The sequence below is a fragment of the Rhineura floridana genome, chromosome 6 (assembly GCF_030035675.1).
Source record: "Rhineura floridana isolate rRhiFlo1 chromosome 6, rRhiFlo1.hap2, whole genome shotgun sequence".
In the NCBI taxonomy this organism is placed as follows: domain Eukaryota; kingdom Metazoa; phylum Chordata; class Lepidosauria; order Squamata; family Rhineuridae; genus Rhineura; species Rhineura floridana.
In genome coordinates, this window is record NC_084485.1 from 70,223,130 (window position 1) to 70,246,700 (window position 23,571).

Here is a 23,571-nt window from a genome sequence, read left to right on the forward strand (position 1 = left end):
GATGGTTGTCCCATCTCAAAATTGCTATTGGTGCTGAAACAAGTGCCTAGTAAAGACACTCAGCCAAGTATAAGCAATGCAAAGCATAAGTACAAATATGGCCCAATTATTGCTTCCAAATAAACGTGGTAGCATTGTAGTCCCGTGCCACACTGCTTAGCCCATTTACTTGGACATAATATATAACTGAGAAGATCCCCTACCCTCCAAGAGTCTTAAGACTCTTCATTTTTGTTTCCCTGAACTAGCAAATTGGCTGTTTGCTGATATAGGCGCTTGAGACTATCGGAGATATTTCAGTTGTCTTTTCTTCTCGCAGACATCCAGATATGGAGCCACTACCAATCGACAAAAATGTTTCTCCTGGCCTTGAAAAGAGGCCAAATGGCAGCTCCAAAATACAGTGACAATGTTAAAAGATAGCAATGGCAATATTGTATACCCAGCCTTAACAGCTTTATTTAGCCTTTTTGTGTGTACCCCGCCTTTTGAGCAACAGTGGGTGGCGATGCTACTTCAGTCAGAGCCGTCAGAGGATCTTTGACACGAATGTTGCGCCTTGCAATTCTGCAGGATGGCGATTCCATTCATATGCCAAAGCGATGCAAGAATCCTTTTAGGCATTTATCTCCCAGCAAAACCCGCACTGCATGATCTCTTGGTATAATATGCCCCTTATGTGTTAGAAGGAGGTAGTCGCGTAAGGAGCAAGAGGTCATGAAATGACAATGAGGAGAGAGAGAGAGAGAGAGAGAGAGTGGGCTAGATTAGCGAGGCCAGTGCCTCCGCTGCAAAGAACGTTCTGGTAGGAAAAAGTTTTCAGGGCTCGAGTGGTGAAGAACTCTCCTCCCCTATGATGGCAGCTGCCTCGCGTGGCCTAGAAGGGGGCATCAGTCAAACTAGCAAACCGGACCTCCTCCTGCCACCTCCTAGAAGGAGGATCCAGGGCCCGGCCCCGCCTCTTTGATGGTCTCGTCGCCGTACATTCATTAGTGTCTGTGCCGCCGGGAGCTTGGAGGAGTCTCGCAGGGGGAGGGGAGGCTGCTTTGCTGGGCTCGGTGCTGCTGCTGGTTGATCCAGCCTGCCGCTCCCGGGCTGTGAGTGCAGGAGAGCCCTCCCCTCCCTCCTCGCCTCCAGCTCCCCGCTTGCAGATCCCCTTTCAATCCACTCCACCCCACCATTCCCATCCCCGGATCCGGACACATGGAACTGCTGTGCTTGGAGGTGGTGATTCGGGCGAAGCGGGATCCGCAGTTGTTAAAAGACCGGCGGGTCCTGCAGAATCTGCTCAGCCAGGAAGAGCGCTACAGCCCCAGGGTCTCCTATTTCCAGTGCGTGCAGAAGGAGATCCAGCCCTACATGCGGAAGATGTTGGCTTTTTGGATGTTGGAGGTCTGTGCCGGGATCCTGCTCCCCCACCCTTCCCTCCTTCCTTTCCGCTCGCAAGCTCAGAGCCCGGCTCGCACGCCCTTCCCTTACTTCCCATCATAAATCCGTGCGGCGTTATTTTCTTTTTTCGGGAGTAAGCCTCATCGGTTTCGGTGGGACTTACTTTCACGTAAGAATGACTAGGATTGCAGCCCGATCCTAGGCATGTTTACTCAGAAGTAAATCCCGTTGAGTTCACTGGAACTTGTGCGGAGGATTGAGGCCCTGGATAGTTTTTGATCTGGTGGGAGAGCCGAATCTAAGATCAGTTTTTTGGGAGGGAGGGTTCAGCCTCTTGAAAAAGGGGGTATTTTGGAGCAGCAAGGGGGATCTATGCATATTAAAACAGGCATCGGCGCATATTAAAGCAGGGAGATAAGTGGGCAAGCTTGCTTGGTGGGAGAGAGGTCGGTGGGTCATGATTGGGGTGGATGGGAATGATTGAATATCTAAGGTAGGCCTACGTTCCCTCCGGTTTTGCCTTCTCTGTGTAGGGGCAGTTAAAAAAAAGCACCCTAGCATTGTGTAGTGTAACCTCTAGGGGTCCCCAGTCACCAGCCCTGGCCATGCACAACATCATGGGGTTGATTAATCTCGCGGTTAAATCTGCATATTTACAAAACTAGAGGGCCAGGATGAAGAGGCTGCGGAAAGGGAAAAAGAATACCCGACTACACAGATACTTTGATCTCCACCTTAAAAAAAATGCACTGCCCCAAATGTAAAAGCTGAGTAAAGATGTTCTCAATATGTCAAGCAAATAAATATTTTAGATTAATATCAAAATGGAGCTGGAGTAGGGCTACTACCTTATTCAAGTTGGACTGCTCTTGGCAGATAGAAAGTCACCAGGCAGCACTTTCCTAAACTTGGAGATAAAGAGAAAGCATCACTTGTTGAACTTCTGCCTGTGGGAAACAGGGTTCTTGCAGTTGGTGTCTTTAAGAGACAAATGCCATATGTTTTCAGATAATTATTTTTTCCTCCTTTTTAAAATAATGTTTTGAGAAGTATTTAATATACATTGCCATTTGTCCCTAATAAAGTATGTAAAGTTCCAAAGAATGTGTGTCAATAAATTCAGGCTTGTAAAGAGTCACTTGCCCAATCACCTGGCAAGAAATGCCTCCAGGAAAGCAGACTCAGAAGTTCTCAGACTGGAAGGCAATTGATTTTTTCCCTTTTTAGGATGTCAGTATATCACAAATGACACCAATAGTTCTTGTGAGCAGGTGGACTATTAAGAGTTTTTTTTGGTGAGATATTAAATTTTGTTGGTTTATTTGCAGAGCTGGGCTAATTTAAAACTAATGATTGAAATCAATATCAAAAACATACAACGTCCATTATTACAACCGTTTTACAGAAGAGTAAATGGCTTCACTGTCTGTTAAAGAAAAATGAAGAGACAAATGGCAGCAAGGCCATACAAGAATGTTCAGTTGGTAACTCATAGGATATAGGAAAAATGTGCTAATGAAGAATAATGAGTTTCTGCAAAAGGAGAAAGCTCGGTGTTTTAATTATTATGCTGACTTAAAGGATTCAGTTTGGGTAGTGCCTTGGTAACAGTCTAGCCCAGCCTTTCCCAACCAGTGTGCCTCCAGATGTTGTTGGACCACAACTCCCATCAGCCTCAGCCAGCATTGCCAATGGTCAGGAAAGATGGGAGTTGTGGTCCAACAGCATCTGGAGGCACACTGGTTGGGAAAGGCTGGTCTATCCAGTGGTCAGAATAAGGGACTGGAAGTCAGGGGTTTTATTTGGGGGTGGAGGGATGTTCCACAAATGGTTCTTAGTTAATATTAACTTCATTTGATGGCTTCCTTTGGGCAAGCACCAATCATTTCAACAGCATAAGACTTTGAGGGTTGGGCTCATAATGTTCTGTAGCCAAAGGAATTGGTGGAAGATGAGTTTGAATGGTTGGGCTCTTACTCATAGTGTGCGAGACACGCTGCCAGCATTTTCAAAACCATCTACTCGCTCTGTTCCAAATCTGAAACATTTCTGGCATTGCAGAGAATGCTGACTTAAAAAGACCTCTGCCCTGAGTACATGAAATTTGAATACATAGGATCTGACAGTATTCAGTGTGTCAAGTATTTAAATGCCTCAATGATTTTTTGTTGGTTTTTGTTAATGTTGTTAGGCCCCTTGAGTACTACTTTGTGGAAAGGTCAGGGCTGTGGTACATTTCTACTGACTCCGACTCCACCCAAAATTGCTCCCGACTCTGACTCCACAGCCCTGGGAAATGTGGGGTGTAAATTATTTGGATAAATAAAAAGAGAGGCTTATGAAGTTGGCCCATGAATATACCCTTTTGACAGAAGAGTAAATTTCCTCACTGTCTCTTCAAGGAAAATGAAAAGGTGAAATGTAGAACATTGAACAGAGTTCTCTACAAGATTAAATGAGGAGCTGATATCATAAAATTACCTTAAATGTTTAACATGGAGATTTCCTTGTATGTTTAACATGGAGAGAATGCTATGCTTATGAATCTTCAAAAAACTGTTGTAATATCTGAGTATTTGGCTGGGTTGACTTTTTTATGTTTTTGCAGTCCCTTTGAAGAACAAGACTATTCTCATTTTACAGAAAAGATAGCATGGCTCAGTAACATAACCAGGTTTGTTGAAGAAGCCAGTAGCAGCGCAGGGGATTGTTCCTTGATCTCTAGCTCTCATTTAGCACCATAGTTTCCATGTTTTCTTCACCTTCATAAAAGCTCAAAACACTTTGGTAATAATTAGTTTTGAAGCCCTCCTAGAGTTACTACAGTGGATGACTGCCTTATTTATAAACTTCCTCTCCTTTGTCGTTTTTATCAGGTTTGTGAGGAGCAGAAATGTGAAGAAGAGGTTTTCCCCTTAGCCATGAATTATGTGGATCGCTACCTGTCCTGTGTCCCCACCCGCAAAAACCACTTGCAGCTTCTGGGGGCTGTCTGTATGCTCCTGGCCTCCAAGGTGCGAGAGACCATGCCTTTAACTGTGGAGAAACTCTGCATTTATACAGACAATTCCATCGCACCACGAGAAGTTTTGGTAAGCTGTTTCCCCCTCTCCAGTTTCCTTCTCCCTGTTTGTACAGGTCAGTTTTTGTTGCCACTTAATCATGGATTAGCACTATAGTTGCTTCTTTTTGTGCATCTTCTTCTATACTCAAGCAGACATGAAGTCTTTCTATAGCTCTGTGTGAGCATCCTTTTTATATTCTTGATCCTGTCCCAGTTATAATAGCTCAACTCTATACACAATTCCCCTGAGATTTCATTAATCCTGTTTATCCAAGTTTTCTCCCCATACACAATTTGTATTGAAAAGAACCATGTGCCTTTCTCATATTCTCTCGCAATGTGTAAGAAATCGTTCACGATGCAGTGTTTGTAGAGGACATGCTAGCTGACCATTTCTATTTGGGACAGAATACACTACGCCAAATCCAAGAACTGTTTACACTGTCCCTTTGATGTTGTCTGCCCTGGAATGTTTGGGACAAACACTGGACTTTGCTGAGGAAGCAAAATCTGATTTAGAACTGAGTGGTCACTGGTGAAGCTCAGACATTACAGCCATGTGGCCATTTTTCAATATCAGTTCCAGTTGTAAATCAGCAGAGTGAAGTGCAGGCATAAACATAACCAGTGGATAAGGGTACTTCTTCACTTAGACCTTTCATAGTTATGGACGTGATGATGCTCTGTTTTCTCTTGCTCTGGTGAATACTTGATAGCAAATAGTTTCTCTGCCATCTCAAGAGTTATAAGGGCCTTCTGGATCAGGCCAGTGGCCCATCTAGTCCAGCATCCTGTTCTCACAGTGGGCAGCCAGATTCCTATGGGAAGCTTGCAAGCAGAACCTGAATGCAAGAGCACTCTCCCCTATGTGGTCTCCAGCAACTGGTATTCAGAAATATATTGCCTCCTCCAACCATGGTGGCAAAGCATGGCCATCATGGCTAGTAGCCATTGATAGCCTTATCCTCCATGTTTTTGTCTAATCCTCTTTTAAAGCCATCGAAAATCCCTTTTTGTTTTAATGACCCAGAACAATTTAGTATTATCAGCTAACTTGGCCACCTCACTGCTTCCTCCTAACTTTAGATGGTTTATGAACAAGTTGGCACAGGTCCCAATACCAGTCCTCGGGGGACTCCACTTTCCACATACCTCCATTTATTCTGTTTCTTAGCCAGTTCCTGATCCACAAGAGGACCTCTCCTCTTACTCCATGACTGCTAAGCTTACTCAGGAGTCTTTGGTGAGGTATCTTGTTGAAAGCTTTTTGAAAGTCCAAGCACGCTATCTCAGTTGGATCACCTCTGACCATATGTTTGTTTGCACTCTCAAAGAACAGGATATACCTTTGCAGAAGCCATGCTGGTTCTGCTTCAGCAAGGCTTGTACTTCTGTATGCTTGGTTATTTAATCTGTAACAATACTTTCCACCAGTTTATCTGGGATAGATGTTAAGCTACCTGGCCTGTAGTTTCCAGGATCCCACCTGCATCCCTTTCTAAAAAGTGGTGTTAATATATATTGACCACTTTCCAGTCCTCTGTATGGAGATGGATCTGTGGAACAAGCTACATATTTTTGTTAGGAGGTCAGCAGTTTCACATTTGAGTTCTTTGAGAATTTTCAGGCGGATGCTGTCTGGACTCAGCGATTTTGTGATCCCTCAAGCTTCCCTGCTAGGATAGTGCTGAAAACTAGGTTTCTGTAGGCTTTCTTACCCCTAGAATTTAGCTCATGAGTTATGAGTTATTACAGGATTTGCCTCCTAGTACACAGTTATCTTACTGTGCCAATAATAGCCTGAGGTGTTGTTTTAATTAAAGAATTAAACAAACCAGTGTTACTTTCCCTTTCCTTGCACTGCTGCTTAACTCACCTTGACACTTTGTCAGCTGGGACAGAGGCACTTCATCAGTTGGGCTTCCTCTAGCTTGAGGAGCACAGAAAAAGGCTGTAATTCTGTGCCCACTTACCTAGATGTAAGCACCATTAAACTCAATGGGACTTACATTTGAATAGATAATGTATAGGATTGTGCTAGGAGCACTAATCTAAATTTGCAGGCAGTTCTTTTTTAAGTGCAAATTTAATATGAACGCGGTACATGTTCTGAATTCTAAAGATTGTCTGTTGCTGTGTTTTCATTGAGTCTTCTGACTAAAACTTTGGAATGAATGTGGTGCTGAACCAAAAAGCCTCTATTGAGAAGCATGTTAAGGGCAAACAGGACTTTTACTGTTACTTCCGGTGCAATCCTATGCATGTTTGCTCAGAAGTAAATCCCACTGTGTTCAAATGGGCTTATTTGCTAGTAATTGCATTTTAGATTGAGAGCCTAATGGATTTTGGGGTTTTCTTTCTGGAATGAAAGAAACTGGCTTCAAATGTCTGCTGTCTCTTTAACTTTCTGCTGAAACTGTTTTAAAGAAGAGGACTTCATTGGCAAAGCTGCCTACTTAGCCCTAAAGCTCTCATTCAAGGCAGGTGTTGTCAAGGTACAGGGAGCAGGGTGGGATCATGAGCAGAGGTGCAGGAGTGATGTGATGGGGGAAGACAGGAAGGGTGGCATTCTTCTAACACCTATATGAAATCTGGGAAATGAACTTTGGATTACAGTGGGGTTTAACAAGGCTGCATGTGAGGGCAGTGAAGAGCAAACTCTTCAACTTGCAGGATGGATGGATTTTAATCAAGCAAAACAGATTACTTAAATAACTGATTTAAACCAAGTTTCTAACTTCCCAATTCATACATTTTCTGAACATAGAGGCATTCTAATTGATGTCTGTAAGTATTAAAACATACAAGCAACTAAAGGGGGTATTTATACTGTATATAATATAAAATCTCTAGTCTTACTTTTTTCACTGCAGAATTTATATATTTTAGGGCAGAATTTTCTGTTTGGACCTCTTTATACACATGTAAGGACTCTAAACAAAATAATTTACCTGAAGACTAAGTAACCAGATTTTTGCAGAAACAAGAGCTGGTATAATTTTTTATTATTATTATACTGTATTTACTGTATTATTGTATTTTATTGAATTTAATATGTACGCCGCCTGGAGTGGCTTCGGCCAGATAGGCGGCCTAAAAATTAAATTATTATTATTATTATTATTACTACTATTTGTTTTATTTTCTTGTTACATTTATATCCCACCTTTCCTCCAAGGGGCTACAGGGGATATTCAGCAGAACAATGTTCATGGAAGGTATGGGAAGTAAATGTTGATTTTCTTTAAATATTCAGAATTTGCACAGTAATATATATAATGCATGGCATATTATTTCATGCTTAATGTTTGACCTATAAAGTGTTTTTGTTCTTTGTACATTTTTTTTACATAGAAAACCAGGTCTTAACAGTATGCTTGAGAGAGGGACATGGATTTAATTTTGGAAGATTATGAAAGTGGACTTTAATATGGTTGCTTGCATTACATTCATCCTTGATTTTATGCCAGTTGTGGGGGTTTTAGGTGATATTTAATATAACTGAAATTCAGGTTGAGTGATCCTCAGCCCCAGCTGGAAACAGTGGATGGACCACCGCATCCAAAGCACTGCTGCAAAAGGAGGAGGTGGTTTTTCCTTCATTTTTTGCTGCACCACCTTCAGGCTGGCACAGTTGAAGGCCCATATTGGGCCCCTCTCAGGTGAATGGAGCTGCTTAGGATCCACTACTATCCTGCCTCTGTAACTCTCTGTTTCAGGACCCTACACTGGCTACCCCTCATGGGGCAGCATTCAGTCTGCTATGCTTTGTGCAGCAGGGGCAGCAGTAGAGGCCAGTGGAGCCCATTGGATGGGGATGTCATCTACATCTTAATTTCCAGATCAGTGGTTAGGTTTACACAGTTAATTTTTAGTAATCTGATTTCAATATTTTAAAATTTGGCTTTAAAAAAAGCAAACCAATTTTTAACCACTGTGCATGTCAGTATGCCAGACATTCTTTCAGAGAGGTTGCCTCTGTCTAAGCTCAAAGCAGGTTAATAATATCTGGTTGGAATTTTCTGAAAGGAGGTGGGTGTGGTGATCTCTGAATGACCCTTTCTCCAAAGGTGGTAGATGAATTAGAATATGTGAGTGGAGAGAATAAAGATGTGATTTCAGAGTAGTTATGATTCTTCTTAATACAGATGCATACAGAGGAATCCCCATTACTTCCATGCACCTTTTTGGCACATGCAAGGTGGTTGCTGCTTTGCTTGAACAGAAAGCGTTCTGGGTTTTAATATATCAGGGCTAGCCAACATGATGCCCTCCAGATGTTTTAGATTACAATTCCCATCAGCCCTAGCAAGAAGGTACATCCTTGTCTGTACCTTTTGCTCCCCATCTTGTAGGATGTGCCATGCAAGCAGTTCCTGTTAACTTCTGTAGGTGTCTGAAATTCATCTTGAAATCAGACTGGTCTTCTGCACTTATAAAGATGGGGGATGTTGCAGAGGCAGCAGGTAGCTGAATACAACTGTTACTGATAAGCTGAAGTTTCTGCCCATTATGAAGCAGACCAAGAAAAGAGTATGAGAAAAATGAGACGGTCCCTCCCTCTTGACTCTGCTTTCTCCCTCCTGAGTTAAGTGGCCAGACTGGGCAATGCCCTTAGGCCAAAATCAGATATGAACAAGCAGCTTTCAGTGTTTGACAAACTTTGCCCACTGAAAAATATATGTAGTGGTCATATTTCTAGTTGTGAGCTACAGCTATCTATTTCTAGGAGCAAGAAGAAAAGGTGGGTTTCTTCATCTGAAGGCATCACACATGTTAGAAAGTGGACTTCCACCCAAGATGAACCCAGAGCTACTGTGTATTGCTTGGAGTAGGGAAAAAAATAGAAGACTTCATGATAGAAAGCCAATGGATGAACAGTCAGGAGGCCAAGATGGAAATAAGAATTGATTCCAGATCAACACTTGAGACATTCTGATCCTTAGGCAGGTGACAATGGAATGATTCCCATTCTGGTCTTAGAAGATCATTAGTTCTGAGAAGGTTCAGTGGCTCCCTTGGTAATGCTAGGATGGCATCTGCCTCTGGGATTGAGAGTGTTAATACTTCACTTACACAACTACAGAGAGCAGCTACTTCCCTCCTGTGTGCTAATAATGTCCCATGCTTCTCTTCTTTCACAACTGGGTAGTGAGAGTGATCCAGGGAGAGGAAGGAGAAAGCGTCTTCATCAAGGTTTGGACAATGGCTACATCCTGGCAACTTATCAGGATGTAGCATCAAGCCAGCTCCTCAGCGGCTCCTGGAAGGAAAGCCGCCTCACTTTCCCAGTAGGTCAGTTTCCTCTTGCAGAAGAGGATGCCTGCTTGACACCAGCTCAGTACTCAAGATCATGATGAAGTTATTCTTAGCAGAAGGAAATGATGCAACAAGGAATTTATCCACTTGAAGGAAGCTGGGTTTCTGTCCATGGGTATTATCTAAGCTGCCTTGCACTTCATTCATTCAGCCAATTTGCTGCATGCACATTTAGCTGCAGAGATGGTTAGAGGAGCATTTAGTGTCAACAGGTCACAAGGTCTTTACCGTGATGGGATCCGCTTTCAAAGTTCATTTACTAACCATCTGGCCCGCCTAACACTTGGGAGTCTTGTTCTCTAAAATACTCCAGATGCTTCATAGATATTAGGGATTGTTTCTTCACAAGTATCACCATAGATGGCCTGGAATTTACCCAGCACTCCCTGTTCTTTTAGAGATCTGTCTGGCATTTATGGTTCTTTAAGAACTTAGTTGGCCATGAGGTGGTAAAATGGATTATTCTGCTTCAGATTGCAAAGAGTGTGTTAGTATGTCACATTTTTTAACGCTCACCTATATAAAACATTCCCTGCAAGTAGAAAACTAGTATAGCAGTAAGAGGGCTGACTTAAAATCTTTCTCTGACATGCTAGTGTTTTTGTCTAAAGGAACCTCATAATATTAGAAAGTGGAATCTTCTTGGGTAATATTTTCATGGAGGAGCATTAAAAAAATGGTATCCCTCTGCTTACAGCCTGAAGTGACATGGTCTATTCTACCATCTCAAGATTCTATTGCCTCATTTCTGCTGCATGTGGAATCTAGCAGGCTTCTGTTTCTTAAGGATACCTACTGCACACTTTTCCCCCCAACCTGATAATGTGGATGTAAGTGTTTCTGTACCATGATTGAAGGGTACTGCTTGTTGTTTCAGTTTTCATCAAGGATTGTAGCACCTTTAGATCTTTCCTCTTACAGAGGACACCACAGTGCACATTTAACTGAAGTTTCCTATCTGCAAAATGGACTCCTTTCTTAACCGTTTCACTATCTACATCTGTTGCTGAGTGGGTTGGGTGGCAAACTGCATCTGTGACCATTGTCCTCCTGCTGTTGATTTTGCTGCCGGTTTGATGTGTAGAGATGCTATTTGTGATGTGAAGAGGGAGTCTTTTCAGTAAAGTAATGCACACTGTAAAATTGCACCATCACAGCTTCTCTGGGGCGTGTTCAGAATTGGGACTTTAAACCCTCATGAACCTAAGATACTTCTCTCTAACATAGTGTTGCCCAAGCCAGTATGCAAGCTAGTTGTAACTCTACCTTGGGCATTAGTCACAGACCATCCCTGTAAACTAATACGGATGTTGCAGGAGTTAAATTTGAGCCAGTCCCCTCTTTGCTACGCTACATGCTTCTCAGGTAGGGAAGAGACCTGCTTGACTCTTGGATTGCAATTTAAGCTGATTGCAATTGCAGAATATAGAGCTGTCTTTAAGCTTCCAGTTTGAACTCGCTTGTTTTGGAAGTCACAAATACAAAGCCGGGTGCTTAAACACACATGTGTGCATACACACACATATACATAAACGATAGCATCTGCTCAAGGGCAGGGAGGAATGTGTGGAATCAGATTTCATATTTGTCTTGGTAGCCCTCTCCAAGTTTGAGCTTCCCCATCATATACAATATAAAACAAAAATGACTTGCTAGCCACAGCTCATGTTTAAGAATGTAAGGGCCTGCTGGATCAGGCCAGTAGCCCATCTAGTCCAGCATCCTGTTCCCACAGTGGCCAACCAGATGCCTATGGGAAGTCTGCAATTAGGATTTTTGTGCAAGACTACTCTCCCCTCCTGCGTTTTCCAGCAACTGGTATTCAGAAGCATACCGTCTCTAACAGTGGAAGTTGTTGTTAGATTTATGTAGTTGCTAGTTACCCAAAGGTCTCCAAGCAACTTACAACATTGTTAAAAACCAATAGAAATATATCATACCATAAAACAAAACAATAAAACAACAACAACCACCCCTATACAGCCACAGAAAGCTTTGGTCTGTCAAATGCCTTGGCAAAAAGATAAGTCTTTACCTGGCGCTGAAAAGATGTCAATGAAGGTGCCAGGCGGACTTCACTGGGGAGCACATTCCACACAAAGGGAACCACAACTGAAAAGGCCCTCAGACACCTGAAGAAGAAGAAGAATCTAGGAAGAAGATTTAAAGATTCGGGTAGGTTCATATTGGGAGAGGCGATCCAGAAGATACTGGGATCCTGAGCATTAAAGAGCTTCATAAGTCAAAACCAGCACTTTGAATTGGGCTTGGAAGCGTACAGACAGCCTGTGTAACTGGAACAGAATTGGTGTTATATGATCTATTTGCCTTGAATCCTTCAACAATTCGGCGGCTGCATTCTGCATTAACTGAAGCTTCCGAACCATTTTCAAAGGCAGCCCCATGTAAAGTGCATTGCAGTATTCCAACCTTGAGGTTGCCAGAGCATAGATTACTGTAGCCAGGTTATTCCTGTCCACGTAGGCTGGCAACTAAAACCTAAGGTGAAGGAAGGCATTCCATTATTTATTTATTACATTTATACCTTTACATTTATTATTACATTTATACATTTATTACATTTATGCCTTTCTTTTCATGATAGAAACCCAAGGGGGCTTACATACAGTTCCCAAGCAGTCTCCCATCCAGGCACAGACCAGACCTGACCCTGCTTAGCTTCAGCAGGGTGCTGGCCTCATGTGCCTTCAGACCATAGCCTGGGCCACTGAGGCCTCCTGTGATTCAAGTGACAGTAATGTGTGCAGGAGAACTCCCAAACTATGAACCCATTGCTTCAGAGGTAGTGTCCCCATCTGGAGCAGGCCATCCACCACTCAGCTGTTCAGAGGAACCACCCACCAACAGAGGCTTGTCTGGATTATGCTTCAGTTTATTGGCTCTAATCCATTCTGTTATCCCAGCCAAGCACTTGATTTGGCACATCCACTGCCCCACCTGCAGAAGATGAAAAGGAGAAATAGAGCTGCGTGTCATCAGCATACTGATGATAGTGTGCTCCAAAACTCTGTGTGATCCCACTGATTGGTTTCATGTAGATGTTAAACAACATAGGGGACAGAAGCAACCCCTGTGGGACCCCATACTGGAGAACTCACAGAGCTGAGCAGAGCTCCCCAAGAACCACCTTCTGGAGCTGGCCATCAAGTATCAACGGAACCACCGTAACTCCCAACACCCAACTGATATGATAACCCCAGAAGTACACTATGTCGATGGTATTGAAAGCTGCTGAAAGATAAAACAGGATCAACAGAGTCACACTCCCCCGTCTCTCCCAACACAGGTCATCATACAAGGCAACCAAGGCAGTTTCCATACCATAGCCAGGCCTGAATCCTGATTGAAATGGATCTAGAAAATCGGTCTCCTCTAAGAATATCTGGATCTGGTTGGCAACCACCCTCTCAAGAACATTGCCCAGAAAGGGGACATTTGCCACTGATCTAAAATTATTAAGATCTTCCAGGTCCAGGGATAGCTTTTTCAGGAGTGGTCTTACTACTGTTCCCTTCAGGCAGCCTGGGACCACTCTTCCTTGGAGAGAAGCATTAGTTATCTCCCTGGCCTATCCATCTGTCCCTTCCCTGCCAGAATTTATCAGCCATGAAGGGCAAGGGTCCAAGAAACAAGTTGTTGCATGAACCTGACCAAGTTCCTCGTCCATGTCCTCATGCCACAGTAACTAAAACTCATTGGACAAGAAATGACATTGGACAAGAAAGTGCTCCAGACACCTCATCCAGATCATCAGCATCAACAATGGAGTCCAGATTCCTGTGGATGTAAGTGATTTTATCTGCAAACATGTCACAGCAGACTAGAAGGCTCTATCAACTCCCTAGGGCCAGTATGTAATAAACTGTTAGCCAATCTAAACAGTTGTGCTGGATAGCAAGCTGACACTGCAATGAAGGTGGAGAAGTAAGTTTTCTTTGCCACCTTCACTGCCAATGAGTAGGCTCAAACATGAGTGTGAGCATGATCAGTGTTCGATTACATTCATTGGGAGTTTTTTCCACTGGTGTTTAAGCCATCTCCCTTCATTGCTCTTAGCTCCAGAGCACACCATGGAGTTTTCTGAGCTCTACCAGTTGGGAGAGGATACTCAAGTGCAATCATGACAACCGCCTGGGTCAACTCTGTATTCCACAGATCATCCAGGGCTTCTACAGAAGAGGTTTTTTTGTAAAAAAAAAAATGCTTGACATTCTCCTTGGGAGGGCTGTGCCCCAGTAGCCCTAGTGGACCAGCCTCCATTGCCTGGTGCTGAACCACATGCCTAGGTGGGCACAACTGGGAGAGTCTTAACTCCCCCTTATTGTCCTACCCAGGCCTTGCTTATACATAAGTCAGCCTCCTCCTTGATTAAATCGTGGATGAGAGAGATTTCATTATGGACTGATCTGGCACTGACAGGCACCACCCAGAGACCTGAGGACAAGCTGGCACAGCCCCCATCAAGCCTTTAGCTGGAAAAAGTGTTGGAACACAGCACAGGCTGTTATAACTGTCTGTGGCACAGTCCAAACGTCAGCCATCTGGATCAAGTTCCCCTCAACTGGCCATTACGTGAGACCACTGGAATTGGACTCCTCTCCCACTACCCCCCCCAGCCGAAATTCAATCTTCCAGGCACATGATAGGCTACAATAGCAACTCCTGACTGCCAAAACAAAAATCTCACCCTCCAGCAGATAAAAAAACACACATAAACAACCCCCTTCCAGCGCAAGGTCAGCTGTGTTATCTTGCAAATATCCTGACCCTCCTCACGCAGGAGTCTTGGGCTAATAGCCATTGATAGCTTTATCCGTCAGGGTTAGTAGCCATTGATAGCCATATCCTCCATGAATTCTTCTATTTTAACGTCATTGGGTTGTAAATTGTTGAGAAAAGGAGTGAGAGGAATTAAATTAAGGATCTGAGGGTAATGAATAGCTCTTCAAAAACAGGAAGTTTGTCCACATAGAACTGAAGGCATTAGGAAGGAACATGCACGTGTCCTACATCTCTGTAGGGACTTCCAGAGAGGCAGCTGTAGTGGTCTGTTTCAGCAAAGACAATGAGGCCTAGGGTGCCAGAAGACTCTTGGTCCTTATCTCTGTAGAGAGGCCTGCCTCATAATTGGAAAGTGTTACTCAGTTAAATAGTAGAGTGAGGTGGCCCTAACCTGCTACCCTGGAGTCTGTCACTGTCCCCATACAACTGTTCCTTGTGGTAGCTGCTGTTAACCCCTTCCTGGTCACCATGCTTCCTCAGGGTTGTGCATATGTAGCATTAAGAAACATGGTAGCCTGGGTGGGGCTCGTGGCAGTCACTGCAAGCCACAGGGAAAGGTGGGAGAGCAGTGGATGACAAAGAGAAGAGAGTCAGAGGGCCAGTTGGAGCAGCTCTGCAGACCTGATGTGGCCCATCAGGCTGCCTGCTGAGAAATGACTACGGAAGAAGTTGCGGTATTGAAAGTAAACGAAGGGTTCAGTGCAAAAATTGTTTATAAAATGAAATATTGATGAGAAAGCAAAGGCACATTTTAGTATATTATAGAATATTGCAGTGCTCAGCCTATATCCAGGGTTCAAAGGGGTTCATGTGCACATTCCACATCTGTTTCCCAGGTTTGTTTTTGTTTTCTCCAGGGATTTTGATACAGAAGAAATGCCAGAGTGTCTTTAAACTCTTTGGTTAAATCCAGAGTAAATTAGTTGAGCTTGAGTCCCAATGAAATCAACAGGACATGTTAGTCGTGACAACTCAGTTTGCACTGAAATGAATGGGATCTAACTGCAACAAACATTCCGGTTTCAATCCTCTAAGCTCAAAATGCAGTTTGTGGTTTAGACCAAAAAAGAAAGCTCATTGGGAGAATTGGACGGGAGATGTGTGCATGCACAATGAGATAATTTGTCCCTTAAACATCTTTTGTGTCTAATTAAGTGGCCAAACTGAGCCTGTTAAGTGTCAGGGGAAAGTTCAGGAAAAGGATGTTTGTTGTTTTGAGCAAAGTGCAGTAGGTCCTCTCTGGCCATTCCATTTGCCAGGGGTTCTGGTGTTGCTCCTTCCTACAATTAAAACAATTAAGAAACTCTATCATGAACTGGAGTTGCTGCAAGGGGAAGCGGGATAAAAATGGAGGACCTTTTTAGGCAAAGGGGGAAAGCAGCTTCCCTGCTGTTGACCCCAAAAGCATCTGGACTTCTTAAGCCTTGGACTAGATTCTGAATAATAATAAAAAATGCACACCTTGCATCGTGAAGTTTCTGCTGGGGACTGGGTATGTTTACTAAAAAATATTAGCCTAGAGTACAGTTTGTTCTTCACAGGGCTAGATTTAACATTAAGAATTCCATGCATCAGTCTACCTTGATGTGATCTACTGTGACTGCATTGAGTCATTAAATGGGGACAACATTGGTGGGTTTGGATCCTATACATTCCTTGCTTAGGATGATAGAGGGGAAGAATGGCCAAAGCTTTCTTATATATGCCAGGAGCAATAGCACAAGGCATGCATGCCAAGGCTAGCCTGTAGTTCCAGCTGGGGTGAAGAAGAGGGGAGAGAGCAATTGGCAACATTCTCGTGCCATGCTAAACTGCAGTTCATTGGCCACATTCCCATGTCATGCTAAACTACAGAATAAGGCTCATGCTTGGGCACTTCCTGTCCTGCCACATGGCCAAGAGGAATTCAGAATAATTTGCTTCCACTTTTGCTTACCACTGGTTTGTTGTGTCATTTGGACCGTGGTTAACTATGGTTAGTTCCAGACAAGATAACTGCAAACCATAGTTTCTGAAGCCGACTTGTTTCAATGAACCACAGCTAAAATTAACCACAGTTCTGGGTCTGGACAGAATGGAAAGCTGTGGTTAATCAAGAATAGAAGTTAACAAAGGGGTACTTTATGAGCCTACAGCTCATGATTAATGCATCAGACCATTGTGTTTTCTCTATTTTATAAGCAGATCTAATATCTTCCTATTTTTATGGAGGCTATGTTTTATGGATGGTAACAGATTCCACATTATTTATATCCTATAATCTGCAGTTCACAGAAAGATACCAGCCAAGCAGGTCTCTTGCCTCCTACTCATTGGCTGTTGTAACCTTTTGTTTTATGAAGTGCACTGTATGTCTTTTGAAGCGTCATGTATCTTGCTAATTTATTGTGTGAAATCTGGTTAAAAAGACCCACTCTGTTTTGCATAACACTCTTTTTTTTTTCCTATTCAGGACTGGGAGTTTTTAGTCCTAGAGAAGCTAAAATGGGACCTAGTGTCGGTGATAGCAAATGACTTCCTGGATCAAATTCTCCAGCGGCTCCCACTTCCTCAGCATAAGATGGACTTGGTGAAAAAACATGCACAGACATTCATTGCACTGTGCGCTACAGGTATAGTTTGTGTTGCAAGGCGTGACCTTCTCTAGAATGGTGGAGCATTGTTAAATTACAGGGCTGAGAAGAAACAGACCTTGATTTTTGTTCCTAGCTGTGCTAACAAATTCTCCTTAGGTCACCTTAGGTTCTGATTTTTCAAAGAGACCCAACATGTTACCCATTAATATAAAATCCCTTAACCTTTGAGTATTGGTTTCTTTTGTCCGAAAGGCAAGGATGCTGCATATGTGATGAATATATGAGTTTAAATATACTATCTTTTATAAAGATTCTCAGTTGAAAGATGACATACTATAGTCACATACACACACACTTTTGCATATTAAGAACAGATCCATCCCAGGCACTCTTTCCATAGAAGCTTCCAGCATTTGGCTACCAAGGCAGAACCTTTTACTAAAGTCGTTTGTAATCAGCTTATTTTCTCTCCCTTTAAATTATTTTGGGCTGAGATAATTTTTACACCTCCATTGCAGAATGCTGTCTTCCCTCTCTGTTTTATCTAAATGATGGTTGAATGTGTGGGCTCACCAAACAGGAAGAATCAAGTCAATGGACCATCTGAAACAGATGGTCATCTGAAAAGAACCACTCCTTTCTGCAGTCATCGAGCGAGTTTGCACTTTCATTTGCAATGATTTAAAGGAGCATTTTCCTGCAGTGGAGGAGGGGATCCCTGGATTAATGAGTTGCTCCATCAGTAAACTGATCACTGTTCTATTTTGCTGTATATGTATGTACACAGACAGTTCCTAGTCCTTTCACAAAAAAGATGCACTGTCATGCTGATCATTAATGGCCATAGGCAACAAAAAACATAGGGGTTTTTTGTAACCTTATTCTGGGTCCGTGTTCTTCAACATTGGGTCTCCAGATACTGTTGGATTACCACTACCATCATCCGTGGCCATTGGCTCAGCTGTCTGGGGATGGTGGGAGTGGTAGTCTAACAATATTCGGGGATCTGAGGTTGAAGAATGCTGTTCTAAGTGGCAGGCAACTAAGGTAAAGGAGCATGTGTCATTTCATTTGTGTCTCAGTGCTATGCAGCAGGCTACCAGATATTCCTGCTATGCTTTGCCCTGACTATTTTGCTGGTTACAGGGACAGTGGAGAGGAAGTGTTTTGTGGTTGCTTAGCAATTGTAGATGTGCTCCCCACCACCACCACTGATGGGAGATCTGAAAATGAATGGAGAATATGTCATGCAGTAATATTTCCCAGTCCCCCCCCCTCTCCCAATCACTAAAGATAGTATGCATGGTAATGTTAACATCACACTCAAGGGCAGCAGTGGCAGCACCATTAGTTGGATGCTTGGGATTTCTTGTAAGCACTAGCCCTGTTCAGATGTTTCTTGTGAAGGGGGCAAGTGTGATAAAAAGGGGCTGTAGGATTGCCCAAATAGCCCTGCCCACAAGGTTGCATGGCTCAACCTGCTGTTGCCATGTTGGGGCATAACTTCTGAAATGAGGAGCCTGCGCTATGTATGGAGGCTCCCCATGGAATTTAAAACCCTGATTGTCCAGGGTTCTAGACAGCGTGGGGAAGCCTCCATGCATAGCGCAGGCTCCTCATTTCAGAAGTTATGCCGCAACATGGTGGGGGGTAGGAACTCCTTTCAACATATTTGCCGTATTCACATGAACAGTGCCTGAAGAGGGCTTCCATGTTTTTCAGTATATGCTCCTCCATTCCTAGAAAACTGGCTTGTAGTATTTTGTTGAAAAATGATTTCTGTAATCTAATGGATTGTGTGGTTTTAAGATACTGAATAAAGTTTTCAAATTACTAACCCAGAGATGGGGAATATGGCCTTCCAGATGTTGTTGGACTGAATCTCCCATAGTCCCTGGTCAATGACCATGCTGGCTGGGGTTGATGGGAGTTACGACTCCAACAACCTCTGGAGGGTCACAGGTTCTCTACCCGTATCCTAAGATACCCTTGTTTTAACTTTTACAGCACTTCTCAACCTAATACTCATAGGAGTGCCTTTTTCATATCTTTTTTCTTGCAAATTAAAATCGGCACTATGTGCCGTGCTCCACATTTCATTGTTGTGTGAGGTCCGAACAACCTCAAAAAGGAGCAGGACTTTTTTGGTGGTAGCCCCAGGGCTTGTGGAACAGTCTCTCCAAGAAGGTCTACTGAAGCCTGTCTTTGATGGCCTCTACAAGAGGCTGCTGGACCCACCTATACAGAAAGACATTTGAAAGCTGAATTCCAATGAGTTGGATATTTAAACCTGCTGTCTTTAGATGACTAAGGCTGCAATCCAGTGCATGTCTACTCAGAAGTAAGCTGCATTGGGTTCAGTGGGACTTACTCGCAGGTAATTTCAGCAGGAGGGCAGAGGATGCTGTTCTAGCTGGATAATAAAGGCCCCAGGCCTCTCAGGGGCACCTAGAAATGTCTTGGCAGGCACATGTTTGCTTGTGGGTGCTGTGTTATCACACAGATATCAAACCTTTCCTGGAAGCGGTAGCAAGCAAATGAATTTGTCTCATCTGTTCTCCTGACAACCCCCCCCCATTTCCTTCTGGAATTTATAGATTACACATTTGCGATGTATCCCCCATCCATGATTGCTACTAGTAGCATTGGAGCGGCAGTCCATGGCCTCTCTACCTCATCTGATGATTTTTCTGGCGAGAAACATACGGAGCTGCTTGCTAGAATTACTGGCACAGAGGTGGTGAGTATATGCTCAGAGGGAACAGTATTCAGAACTGGGCAATGGGGATTCTGTTAGCATTTTGCTGCTTGACTCCAGGCAAGCTATTCTGGCATCTTCTGCCCACCTCCAGAGCAAAAGGGATCTTGCTTTTATTTATGAAATGGCCAGAGACTCAGATGATGCCAAGTACCATTGAGTGTGCTCAGTCTTCTCCCTGCCAACTTCTTCTTTTAGAGGCACATGACAGCCATGAAATCTCTGCCAATAAAGCTGTAGAATCTGAACAAGGAGATGATTCACAGTTGCTGTATTATCGTTATTTCAGCCCGACCTTTATGTCAGTTAGATGCCTATGGCAGCTAACAAAACCAGAAAAATCTGCAACAGTCAAACATAACCAAATTAATGAATATATCATCAAAGTAGTAGCATTGAGCCAAGGCAGTGCTTGGGCTGTTGCTTCCTTTATTGTACAAAGCCTGAGGAGGTATGTTTTAGAAGAGAAACTCTGGTCAGTGCGTCTCAGTGGAGTTGCTGCTCTTCTGCAGATTGAGACAGGGTTCAGGACTAAAAGTTGCTGCCCAAGGCACTTCTGCAAATGTGGGGCATGCATCTGAGCACCTCACTGTGAGTCAGGATGCATCCATTATAATACAGAGAAATAAGGGAATGGTTTAGAGGTGTTCAAGAGGGTCTGTAGCAAGACAAGGAAATAAGCCTGGAATTTCTTAATTTAACTCATGCCTGTGATTTACAGTGTAATCCCATGCCAGAAGTAAGCCCTTCTGAGTTAATTGAGTGTTAATTTGCAGTATGTTTAGCATGGCAGCCTTAATCAGCCCTGAATAAAAATAGTTCCATCTGAGAAGTGTGTTTAAGATAAGCTATTTTTTTCCACAGCAGTCCCCCGCCTTAAGCATTCACAGCCGCACATGTGGAGAACCCTTTCTTATTAATGTTGTTCACAGAGGCACCAGAAGGGTGTGGTCAGTGGGTATGTGGGGACAGGGCTTGCAGGTTCAGTCCTACCTTCCTCCCATACATTGAATATACATTTGGAGAGAGGGAGATGTCTGAAAAGCCCCCCCCCATTTCCAAGTGTTGTGACATTTCAGGCATGGCTCCCCTTTATTTCTCGTATCTTGATAGTGCCGTCGTATTGTAGAAACCGAGATGGTAGTACCATAAATGCATGCAGTGACCTATTGCTAGCCAGGAATTGCTTTATTCCAGATTCTTTGAAAATGGACTGTTCTTGCAGTTCTCTTTATCCTCCTGTTAATGCTGCCCAGTAATACTGTGCAAGATGTCGTACTGGAGTTCTACAGCCTCTCCTTTCTACTACAGTCACCCTCCGACAGCTGCTCTGGAAAGTAGAAAGAGGAGCCCTTTGGAAGGGCCTCTGATGCAGAGAATCTGAAGTGGAAGTTGAAATCTTGGGAGCCCAGGTGTGGCATGGAAAAATGCTGATGATAATTCATAACCTGTATCATCCCATAAAATGGGTGGGAAACTTTTTTCAGCTTGAGGATCACATTCCTTTCTGGGCAACCCAGTGATGGGCATGCCAAAAGTGGGCAGAGCAACAAATGTACATTTTACCTTTCTGTAGTAGCCTAGCGTCTGCACACACCCATGCAGCCCTTTCTATCCTCCATCCAGATGAGCACGGGGCATTATCAAAGTTCATATTCCAGTGAGGCAAAAACACTCAGGGTATGAAGCGGGGCCAGTGAGAGGTGTAGCTTGGGGAGAGTTCTGAGGACCAGATAGAGAAGCCAGGTGGGAGTGGGGATTTGGCCCCCCAAGACTGAGACTTCCCATCCCTGCCATAAGAGCTTCTATCACAGCTTGTGGCATCAAGAACAATGAACCTTTTTCAGCAACTTTGAGACGAATTGTTTTCTTTGGCATGAGATTCTGTACAGAACAGCTTATTTCATCAGGTGCATGTATCCACATTGTTGAGAATAGCCAATTCTTCCTTAAATTCCAGTCTGATGAGCAAGAACTGCAGTCTCCAGCAACAGAAGACATCATTGGCTTTCTTTGCCTACTCTGCACAGAAACTGCATGATCCCCTCTATCTTTTGCTGCTTCCCTGGTTCCCAAGCCAGTGTTCACTTTTTGGCAGAAAGCCAACACAGTGAGTGGTTGTGATTCTTCTCTGGTCAGCGGGGGTTGACATGAATTTAGCTGTTTTCCTAGAGCCCAATCGTGTTATTGGAATGTCCCATGCCAGCAACTGGCCTGCCACTGACTGTACAATTGCTACCCACTGCAGGCAAGTCCCCCACTGATTGCTCACATAATACCCAGATCAGTTGCTGCTTTTTGTCTTTGGTACAAGGGAGGCCTTTGAAAAGCATCCATTCACCTGAATGGACAGGTGTTAGAGATTGGGTTGTCCGTTGGGGAAGAGATGGAACCAGAGTAGCATCTGTTCATGTGGCCCAGTGCCAGATTCCTGCCAGGAGCAGGTACGGAGTACAGAGTTCATTTCAAGTAGCATTCCAGAGTCCTCTTTGGGTGCCAAAGGGATATCAAAGAGAAGGGAAAAACTGCTGTTTTTCTGTATTCTGTTACGTGGCAAAAGCTGAAAGGCAGAGGAGGGGCTGTGGAATTGGACCTTTCTCGCAGATCCAGTAATCACTGTTTGACAGTCATAGAGCAGAAGGCTGCCTTGGTGGGTTTCGTTGGCTTTTTGCCCTTGGGTCTCTGAATTGCCTGCAGCCAGCTGCTTGCAAGCTGCTACGATGAATGAAGCTGAGTTTGAATGCTGATCCTGTGAGCACAGTTCACTAAAGGGAGTGGAGAACAGGTGGAAGGCGGAGAGAGGATTACGGAAAGGGGGAGAGCTCATAAAAGCAGATTAGAAGCACTTGAAGTACCCATTAGGAAGCTCTGGCCTTGCCTAAGCTGGAGGGTTGAGCTTGTCTTGCTAGTTAGGAGTATCTTTGCTTGCCTAGTTCCTTTTGGCTTTTCTTCCATATTTTGTGTCTTTTGGGGTTTAGAGGACAAGCTAGATGAGAGGATGCTCTTTTCAGGGTGTCCTTTGCCATCTCCGCTGCCATGCTTAATAGGCTTCTGCTAAAGGTTCAGTGGGTAGGGGCTTCAAGCTGTGACTTGGGTTGCTTGTTCTTACTTGAGAGTTGGCCAAGGCCACTTCGTATTTCATCATATGTTAAGTGTTTGTAAGTTGGGGGCAACAATCAGTGACTTCGCCAGTCACTAAAACTAGAAGCGTTCAGACGAGGAGAGTGTGCTATACGGTTAAACCCCCTCTTCATCATTTTACCTAATTATTTAAGCCACTTAAGCAGAATAATAACTTAGCAGTCTTCATAAAATAAAATGACTATCAATTTCCATTTTTATGTAATTTTGTACTTCCCTGCTAATTTTGTTATATATGAAAAATATGGGTTGGGGGGTTGAAATGACCAGATAAAATCAACAGAATTTTAAAAACAAGTATATATAACTACATTCTATATCTGGGTAGGCTTGCTGTTATGAAAAAGGTTTTAGCAGGCATCTCAAACAACATAGCGAGGATGCCTGCCTGATGTTTAGGCAGGGAGTTTTAAAGCATGGGTGCTGCCCTGATGTTTTGGCTGCTTAAAGGTACCAGTCTGGTTAAGATGCTATGCTTGGAGTCTGACAGGAGGCTTGGATAGAATCAGTCAAAGGGTTTG

The 23,571-nt window shown here is 43.6% G+C and overlaps 1 protein-coding gene across 2 annotated transcripts in view; it reads left to right on the forward strand.

Annotated features, from left to right (window-relative positions):
- Positions 1–953: 953 nt before the first annotated feature.
- CCND3 (cyclin D3) overlaps positions 954–23,571 on the forward strand; it is a 30,874-nt gene continuing 8,256 nt past the window's right edge. Inside the window, exons 1-5 of one of the 2 annotated variants that reach the window (XR_009763493.1) lie at positions 954–1,392; positions 4,266–4,481; positions 17,028–17,187; positions 19,749–19,891; positions 21,870–22,019. Coding sequence is in view for 1 of the 2 variants with exons in the window: in XM_061632258.1 (XP_061488242.1) it covers positions 1,204–1,392; positions 4,266–4,481; positions 17,028–17,187; positions 19,749–19,891 (708 nt within the window). In the remaining variant the exon portion in view is untranslated. The remainder of the gene's footprint in view (positions 1,393–4,265; positions 4,482–17,027; positions 17,188–19,748; positions 19,892–21,869; positions 22,020–23,571) is intronic. The other variant, XM_061632258.1, reaches the window with a different exon arrangement.